The following is a 9,916-nucleotide window of genomic DNA, read 5'->3' on the forward strand; positions in this document are numbered from 1 at the left end:
CCCCCCCCCCCCTCCCCCCCCGCCCCCCCCCCCCCCCCCCCCCCCGCCCCGCACACGCATCAGCTGCCTGGTCAAGCCTGACCTGGAAGTGGGTTGTTACCATGGACATCATCAGCACAGAAACTCTCTCCTTTCTGAAGGGACTTAAAATAGAAAGCTCACGATTCTGGGTTTTGGGGGTGCTCTACCATGTCACTGCGATTTCTGGGCATTTCCCAAGCTTCAAAAAGTATCATTCTATTAAACTCTAAAAGAAATTTAAACTATAAAACTATAAAGTTTTATCAAATACTGTGGTTAGTTTCGCGAACAACATAATTTCTCCAACTGCAGTAAGAATTAGGTATCATTTTTGACTGCTGTGGGCCTATCAGAATGCTCTGCACAGAGGGGCCACCATAAATGCCGTATGGATAAGAAAGACCCCACGGGGAAAAGATCCCAGAGCATCCAAAGTCCCTGGGAAAGGCTACTGCTGCACACTTTTCATTAAAAAGCTCCTTTTCCTGGTAGGATGGAATTAAAAGCTCAGGCAGTGACAGGAAAGGCAGACGGGTGACAAACCCTCCATCCAGATTCTGGAGATTGTTCAACACGCGGCCCTGGGGTTGCACAGCGGAGACCCTGCTGACGTCCTCGGTGCGGGCAGGAGTGGGGCAGGAAGTCTGGTGGGGCCACCCCTGCCTGCGGGTACAACGCCCTGACCTCTCGTTTGACCCTGGCCCCAGCTGACCCGGGGCACCAGCTGACAGGACCTCGCGGAACAGAACAAGGGACCAGGAAACACATTGCAATGTGGAACCAAAACAGGGGGAAAGGTTAGCTTCCAACCTCCTGAGGGAAGCTGGGAGCCTCTGCGGGTTTTGTTTGCTCGCCGAGCTCACAGGAATGTTAGGCGCCCGCTGCCCCCACCCCGCCCCCACTGGGGAGCTCTGTGACGGGGGCAGATCCCCGGGACCACACGATGACCGCTAAAACTCTGAACACAGACAAAGACAGTGGCGTGCGTCCCGATTACACAGTCAGACTCATCTGGTCTGCACCCAAGGCAAACCGCCAGGAACAGCCGAGTCCCCGCAGACGCCCCGTGGCCGAGTAAGCCTCCAAAGAGGAGGCGATGGGCCCTTGTTAAAGGTAGCCTGCCGTCCTCATGCAGAAGTGAAGCTGGGTGTTCTGGGCTGAACTGCGTCCCCCAAAATTCAGGGGTTGGAGTCCTCACCCCAGGACCTCAGAATGTGACCGAGTCTGGACGTGGGGTCACGTTACAGCGAGGTCACCAGGTGGGCCCTGGTCCAGTGGCTGGCGTCCTTGTAAATAGGGGACATCTGGACACAGACAGAAGCCCAGAAGAAACGCAGCCGTCTGGGCCTCAGAAGGAGCCAACCCCCTGGCGCCCAAAGCTCGGACCACGGGAAACAGTATCTGCTGTGTGGCACTGTGACCGCGGCCCGAGCACAGACCGACACACAGGGCTGACCGACGAAGCCACCTTTCCACATGCGGTCTGACCGCAAGGGTCCAGTGAGGGCCCGTTCTGAGCGACTGTGGCCTTCACGGTCCCTGAAAACGCAGGTGGTCGTTACCTGTAATGTGGGAACCCGTTTGTCGAGATACTTAGCTTCGAAATAGTCTTATTTTTACTTAAAATTATAAGGAGACTACAGTGAGCATAAACTATTCTTTTAAAAATTTTTTAAATGCCTTCAAACAGGTTAAATTCCCACGTTCATGAATTAAAGCCAGGTGCTGAGATACGTTTTTTTTGGTGAGGCCTCTGAATATACCAGGCTCTTGAGCTTTAGAGAATGAAAGCGTAAGTTGGGATAGAAATGTGGACACATCCTAACGCAAGTCAAGAGAAATCAGGGTTAATCCTTGCTTTCGCGTTTTCTCTTCACTGACTCCTAGTCTACGCCTCAGGCGAAGGTGGCCCTGACCGTGGTCTGATTGCTTTAGAAACTGTCAGTCTCACACTGGGTTTCTGCCACAGACTTTCAGAAGGTTTAGCTGCGTTTGCCCGGAACCTACAACTCAGTGACCCCCTTACAGCTGCGCCCGTCTCACAGGCCCTCGCTGTGGAAGGAGGCTCTGAGCACAGCCGAGCAAATTCTGCATCGAGTCACCCTGCCGACTGGCTTCCCTCAACGCGGGGCGCACACTGCCAGAACCCGTGGGTCCCTCTCCCCAGGGCTGCTTCTAGAAGGCCCTCCAACGACAAAGGCACAGGAAAAACAAAAGGCCGAGCCCAGGGTACCCGGCACCGCCCTCAGAAGCATGTGTGCTTCCCGGGCGGGGGGGGTGCACCCCGTGAGGGGAGGATGTTTTCATGCCTGATAAAAATCCTGGAGCAGAAAGCGCTCTGCCAGGGGTCATTAGTGGCCCACCTGTTGGGAAAGCTGTTTAGTTAAAAATAAAAACAGTGGGCTGAGTAAGTGGACCCAGTGGAGTGGCCCCAGCCTGCACACCGCTAGAAAGAAAAATCAACAACCCGAGCCGCGGCGCTGGGAGCACGCTTGAGCTCTCCGTCGCCAGACTGCCGGGGGGCGGGCGCCCGTCTCCTGGGACCGGGCCGCCGTGTTGTTCTCCAAACGCGGGCAGGGCCGACTGCGGGAGCGACTGCGGGGAGCGGGGTTTGCCGCTCTGGGGAATCGCTGAGCCGAGGCCCCATCTGCACCCAGCAGTGGCAGCAATTAGGCGGGAGAAAGGAAACGGGGGAGCGGTGGAGGCAAACACACAAACAGGAGAGGGGTCATTTGGTTTTATTAAAAAAAGACCCCCAAAATGAGTGCACGTGTGTGCAAGCCCTTGTTAGGGGCTGACCTGTCCCCACCAGAATTCACGTGCTGGCGTCCTACCCCCGCACCTCGGAATGCGGCGGGTCAGGCACGGGACCTTGAAGGGGGTTATTCGGGGAGGACGAGGTCTTCAGAGCGTCCTCGTAGAAGTGGGGTTTGAACGGGACACACGCGGGGAGGTGCCGCACGGTGCACAGGCAGAGATGGAGGTGCGTCTGAAGCCAGAGGCGGCCAGCCCGAGCGGGAAAGGCCTCAGGAGCAAGGAGCCCCGGGGTGGCCAGCCCGAGCGGGAGAGGCCTCAGGAGCAAGGAGCCCCGGGGTGGCCAGCCTGAGCGGGAGAGGCCTCAGGAGCAAGGAGCCCCGGGGCACCCGCGCCCAGGCCGCGGCCCCGCGGGCTGGGCACGCGCTCGCTCACCTGCCGTGGGCTGCCGGGGAGCGGGGCCTGGCCCACTGGTACGGATGCTGCGGTACCGACAGGTACTGGTCGCAGAAGGCCCCCTTCCGGATGTGCTGGAAGGACAGGAACTCCTCGGGCAGGAACTCGGACGGGGGCGGCGCGGTCCCCGGGGCCTCGCCCGCCGGCTCCACCTTGAGCGCCACGGAGGGACAGTGGTCCGGGGCGGTCTTGCGCGCCTTCACGGGGACGCCGTCCAGCTCCAGGCTGCTGTCGGTGCTGAGGGCGTTGATGGCGGCCACGATGGCGGAGCTGGTGTACTGGGTGCTGTTGCCCAGCCAGGTGTCGTCGGTGATGCTGACCCGCGGCGAGCCGCGCGGGGACGGCGTGGGCGAGGCATGCGGGGAGCCGGCCAGCTGCCGGCCGTTGAGGCCGTACTTCCTCTTGTTGCAGGGGGACGGGGGCCGGGACGTGCGGGCCCCCAGCCAGCTCTCCTCCGTGACGCTTGCGCGGGGCGAGGTGCAGGGCGAGTGTCTGGGGGAGCCGAGCAGGCCGCAGGCCCCCAGGCCGCGGGGGAAGCCGTCCTCGGGGTCCGTGGCCTTGGGGGACACACAGGGCGACTGCCATGGGGACGTCTGCGGGGACGCGTAGGGGTACGAGAAGCCGGACTCGAAGGACGAGGCCTCGGAGTTGCAGCTACGCGACGACAGGCTGCTGGCCGGGCTCAGACAGGAGGGGTCGCGGTAGGCCTCCAGGCCGGGCAGACCCAGCGTGGCCGTGCACGGGGGTCGCTGGGAGCCGGGAGGGACGTCTTCTACCTCCGCGTCGTGGAAAAACTGGTTGCTGCCGTGGTGCAGTCCCAGGTACGAGGTGATCTCGATGCGAGGACTCTCCAGGGCGGGGGCCCCGTTGGGCCGGACGTGGCCGGAGGAGAGGAAGCAGCTCGAGGGCCTGCTGTCCACTGCCCCACCATAGCCCGGGGGCTGACTTGCCGCAGCGGCCGGCATGCCCGGGGCTGAGGTCTGCAGGTCGTGGCATGGAGCTGGCAGCGAGGGGCGAGCCGAGCCGGGAGGCAGAGCAGAGCTGATGCTAGAGGACGCGTAACTATAGTGCTCTGGAAAGGGGACAGAGAAGGAGATGGCGTGAGGGGCCAGTCATCAGAAAATACACCCACAGCTTGGTGAGCCCTTCGGCACCGCACACGCCCAGGCCTGGACCCCAGGACACAGCCGCTGAAACGCCGCTCGGCTTGTACTGCTCCCAAGGGCCCCCCGGCCCACAAGGCCCGTACCCATCCTCCCTTCCCTGCTCTCCAGCACAAGGGCACCGACTGCCCCTCCGACCACCCTCAGGCTTCCACTGGCTTCCCTCTGCCCCAAGTGTCCTGCCATTAGAGAACCCCACCCCCCTCCTTCCTTCCCTCTTCTCTTCACTCAGAGACTGCCTTCCCCAGCCACCTCCCCAGATTTCAGTCCCCAACCCAACACTTGTGTCATCCTCCCCAGCTTATCTCTTCCTCAACACTTAGCATCATCTTGTCCATCTTCTCTTTTACCAGAAGAAAATAAGTTCTGTGAGGGCAGGAACCTTTGCCTGCCTTAGTTGACTTTGCTTCATGGCTGTCTTCAGAGCCTAAGACTGTGCCCTGGCACATAAAAGGTCCCCAATCTGTTAAACAGATGGGTGGGTGGGTGGAGGGAGGGATGGGTGGGTTTTACCTATAGGAACCTGGACATTTACAGAGATTTAATAAGCTAATCACTGTCAAGGTGCCCTAATCAGTAGCTACAAAGAAAACACCTCAAGGATCAGATAGAAACAGATTCTGGGGTCTCTCTCATGTAAATTCTGATGGCAGTTCATGGCCTAGGAATCCCTGTTTCAAAAAAAAGCAGAAAACATTGATGCACCGCTAGATTTAAGAATCATTATATGTTAATTATAACCTCAATAAGCTATATTTTAAAAATCATTACCAGCATAATTAGTAATTTTTAACAAAAAAAACACATTTCTGGATTTCCTATTTGCAAAGACATTTTACAACATCTTGGTACCTCATTACCGTGCACCTAGAGAAGAGTGTTCCAAGTCTCTAAATAATGGAAGCGCACATGGAAACACGACACCCAGCACACTGCCCTGAAGGTACGTGGTTCCGTGACAGGGCTCCCTTCCGCGGTGCCATGACCAGAGACCCACACGGACCAGCCGTGGGAAATCAAGGGTCTCAGGGCACTGGCTCAAACCCCACCACGTTTACGGACAGAAACGGGTCTCGCGCCCCAAACAGACCGGCGTCCACATCTGCTGTCGCTTACTTCCAGAAGGAGCCATTCAGCCGCTCCTTCTGGCAATCAGGTTCTCACAGTCCCTGCTATCAAGAAGTTCTTGCTTCTGCTGCTCGGAAAGCCCCCAGGAAAACCTGTTTGCCCGTGTTCCTCCAGGCCCCTCACAGGTGGCCTGGGGGGAGCACACAGGCCCACCCCCTTTCCAAGAGAGCATCAGCGTTCCAGACGCTCAGCGTCTGTGCCAAAATGCCCTGGGGGAGAGAGCCCTGCCAAAGAGGGAGCAGACCAGAAGCTTCGAGGGACAGGAAGTGGTCCCCTCAGGACGGCTGGGCCTGGATAAGCCCTCGAGCTCATGCACCCAGCGACCCCGCTGCCTATCTCCAGTGGCGGTCCCCCATCTGCTCCCACGGACCGCGGAGCAAGCAGGAACCCCGACAAGGGGCGCGAGGAAAGCAGCAGGCCCTCGTTGCCCCAGGCAGGAGGCGGGGCGCTGGGCCTCCCACCACCTGCCCCCATGCCGCCAGCCCTGAGACCGTGTGCCACGCTCACCGGCGCTTGCGGTACCCCAGTCACACCCTCACATGCTTACGGACAGCCTGAACACACACACCGCCGTCGAAAGTTTAAATTACAGTCTTGGGCGCCTGGGTGGCTCAGCTGGTTAAGCGACTGCCTTCGGCTCAGGTCATGATCCTGGAGTCCCTGGATCGAGTCCCGCATCGGGCTCCCTGCTCGGCAGGGAGTCTGCTTCTCCCTCTGCCCCTCCCCCCTCTCATGTGCTCTCTCATTCTCTCTCTCTCAAATAAATAAATAAAATCTTAAAAAAATAAAAATAAAAATAAAATTACAGGCTTTGTAAAAATCAAACAAGGAGTTAAAAACCCAGGAGAGGCACTTCACAGAGAAGGTCAAGGTTCCTCAGGAAGAGGTGGCCTGGGGGCCACGGGGCCACCTGTGCACATCTGCTTTCAACACTTCCCCACCCGCGCACCTGACAGACCGCCACACAGGCGCCTGATGGGGCGTCGTCCAGAGGGACCTGGGCAGCGGGGGCACGGGGAGGGCAGGCCCCGCAGAAGGCAGGCTGACCCTCGGGAGGGTCTGCCCCGCACACAGGACCCGTCAGGAGCTGCAGGGGCATGAACGCTAATCACCATTCCCTCACTGAAAGGCGTCGGAGAGATTCGCCTCCACCAAGAGTTACTCATTTCCAGCCTTGAGCACGTTAGTGCACGACCGTACATAAACGTAGTTCCACTCATACACACATCTCCACGCGCGTCCTCCCCGCACAAGCACACACATACGTACAGGTACGGTGCACACACCCCTACAGACGTGACCGATCCGACCGGCGCAGGGAGCGACGGGCTGAGTGTGCGCGGCACATCCTGTCATCACGGGGCCAATACCGAGGATATTAATGAAGTGAGTGTGAGTTTGTTTTACACACTCAGAAGCCAGGAATTTTAGGACGTTGACTTCAACAGATAACTTTATCACGTCGATGTGTAATTAGAGCTGAGTTAAAGAGATGTTCGCCTCTCTCCATCCCTGGCATCTGGCTCACGACTGGCCACCGACTCCCGCCTTCTGGGCCGCCATGTGCGCTAAGGCATCTCGAACCCCTGTTTTCCCAACGGCGGTTGGTGCAGGCTGCACACCCCTTTCTGGCCGACATCCCAGCCCAGCCCCTCCTGCTCCGTGTCTGCCCACAACACCCCCGGGGGCCACCTCTGCCAGGGCGGCCGTCACCCTGTGCTGGCCACACACACTTTCCTGGGCCCACAGAGAGAGAACCACGGTGCCGCTCTGCTGTGGTCTCAGCTCCCCTTTGGCTTTCGGGGTGGACGACACACCCCGGGGGCCCCCAAAGAGCCCACAGGCACGAGGGGCTCTGCCTTGTCTGCGCGGGCATCCAAGCAGCAGCTGTGAGGCGTGCGGCCTGTCTCCTCCCCGAGCAGCTCTGACCTTGAGGCGCCATCGTCCTAAGGACAGGGACAACCTCGCCAGACCCTCCCAGACAGACGAGGCGCCCCAGGCCCTGGCCCACCCCCGCCAGCGTGAACACGTGTACTGTGGGCCCTGCGTTGGAGCCCCTGTACCTGTGAGAGGACGAGGACCTAGCATCCGGGGAAGAACATGTTTCCCTGTTAAAGAGAAACCACCAAGTACGGCGGACAAAGCACGAGGCGTGAGGCTGGTGGGGACTATGAGATGCCGTGTGGAGCACAGACGTGTCATGAAGCCACGCCCGCAAGGAGTCCGTGATGCCCCTGCGATGGGCCCCCAGGCCTCCCCAGCTCCCAGGACTCTCCCAGGTTGTCCGACCTCCAGGGAGGTTTAATGGACTGATCCCTGCATTTCCTGCCCCAGTTAAAAGAGTATTGTGTGTGTCTACAATTTAAGAGATGGGGCGCCTGGCTGGTTCAGTTGGAAGAGCGTGCAACTCTTGATCTCGGGGTTGTGAGTTTGAGCCCCATATTGGGAGTAAAGACTAGTTAAAAAGTTAAAAATCAACTTAGAAGAGAAAGAGCTGAGCCCATGGTTGCACTAACATTGGTTGGCAGGAAGGTAATCCCAAGATTTAAAAAACAAATCCTAGCAATCGGTGGAGCAGGTCTGGGGGCCTCCCCAGCAGCTGCCCCCGGGACTCAGCCCCTGCTCCTGGGTGGCCCGAGTCCGAGGCTCCAACTGCACAGTGTGGCACAGACACTGGGGGGCACTGGGGGTTCTGGGTGAAATGGCAGAGTGAGGCGGGTCTGACCAGTGGTGCATGAACAGTCTTCTCAAGGGTCTGGAGGACACAGGGTGCAAGACAGAAAGGGCCCCCCGACTCCCAGAACTTCCTAAGAGGGGCCTTTACGTAAACCAGTCTGTCAATAATCATAATTCGATGAGAAAAGAAAAAAGCATAAAGCTTTTATTTAAAAAAAAAAACTCACTTTTCCTTAATTAAACAAATTACAAAATGAAAGCCTTAAATGCTTGAACTTCATTACGAACACTCAACCAAAGAGTTGGAGGCTGCTGGATAATAAAGGTCTCTCTTCTAGAACAAACACACACACAAGAGGGAGGTCCCAGCTCGCCCCGCTGGGCCCTGGGTGCTGTCTCCCCGCCGGGAGGCATCTTGCCCTGCCCTCCCTCCCCACTCCCACCCGGTTTGCTTTCATTACACACCTAAAACGTATTCAAATCTGAATTATTTCACTACTCAAAGGATTACATTTACATGGAATGAAGATATTTCCAGTAACCTTCTTAACAATCCCGAGATGTTCAGGCTGATTCACGTCACATCAGGAGCCACTTAAAGTGCTCAGCACCCGTTAGGGTCACTTTCTGCCGCCTGGCTGTTTGCCAAGGATCCTTCATTAAATTACAGCGCAGGTGAATACAAAAGAAACTGCCCCAGTTAATGCAAGTATCATGGAGAACGTATTCAAAACAGTTCACTGCACTAACCAGTAATAAAAGCGCGGCTCATCCTCTGAAGACATGACCTGCCCCCTACCTCCTGGTTCTCACATGTCCACCCTGGAGTCGCAAAGCCCCGGGCAAGGTGCTCTAGGGACCTGAGGATGGACACCAGGGTGGGCGGAGGATGCGTGCGGCGCCCAGGCTGGTCCAGCGCTCGGCAAATTCATGCCAGAGTTATCAGAAGGATTTCCTCTTGTTCTGAGAAAGAATTTATTTCAGAACCAGACAGTTTTGTCATTTCTGATCAACCACCAGAAAGGTACATCCATGTCCTTTCTACCGAAGCCAACAGCGTCTGCGCCCGGCACCTGCCCTCCGTGGGCCCAGCGCGGCAGGCGGATGCAGCGGCCCGGGCTCCCACAAACTGAGATGCCCGGCCCGGCTTCTCCCCTCTGGCATCTGCTGGGGTTGAACCCCAGGACACGAAGCTGGATGGAGAAGCCGAGCAGCTGCGACGCAAGTTCCTGTCTTCCAAGAGGCCCGAGCGGACGTCCCCGCCGGAGGCACCGCAAAACTACCAGGCAGCGGGATGAGAATTTCCCAGGTAGGGGAAACAAAACAACACAACCCCAAACCAAAACACACTCCTGCCCAGAGCTTGCTGCAGGGCGCTATTTACAGTGAGCAGCTGGGAGGCACTGCGTCAGCGGCCAGGGCCAGGGCGGCCGTGGGGGACGCACAGAAACGCACGGAGCCATCGGGGGCTCAACAACCCGCCGGGAGAAAGATCACTCGGGCCAGGAGAACGGCCTCGTCACACCAGCACACACTACTGTGAGTTCCAGAAACAAGCACACCTCGCCTTTCGTCGGGTCCTCAGTCCACGCCTTGCGGGGGTGCCCTGACAACGCCTCCCTGCACAGCACAGCTCACGGGGTGCCCTGACGGTGCCTCCCTGCACCCCCCTGCACAGCAGAGCTCACGGGGTGCCCTGACGGCGCCCCTGCACAGCA

General features: G+C 58.2%; 1 protein-coding gene across 4 annotated transcripts in view; it reads right to left on the reverse strand.

Annotated features, from left to right (window-relative positions):
- Window positions 1-9,916, reverse strand: part of NFATC1 (nuclear factor of activated T cells 1) — a 104,077-nt gene that overhangs the window by 85,418 nt on the left and 8,743 nt on the right. For all 4 annotated transcript variants that reach the window (XM_044921058.1, XM_044921056.1, XM_044921055.1 and 1 more), the window contains exon 2: window positions 3,211-4,303. In XM_044921058.1, the coding sequence (XP_044776993.1) occupies window positions 3,211-4,303 (1,093 nt within the window). The remainder of the gene's footprint in view (window positions 1-3,210; window positions 4,304-9,916) is intronic.

Source organism: Neomonachus schauinslandi, chromosome 14 (genome assembly GCF_002201575.2).
Source record: "Neomonachus schauinslandi chromosome 14, ASM220157v2, whole genome shotgun sequence".
Classification (NCBI taxonomy): domain Eukaryota; kingdom Metazoa; phylum Chordata; class Mammalia; order Carnivora; family Phocidae; genus Neomonachus; species Neomonachus schauinslandi.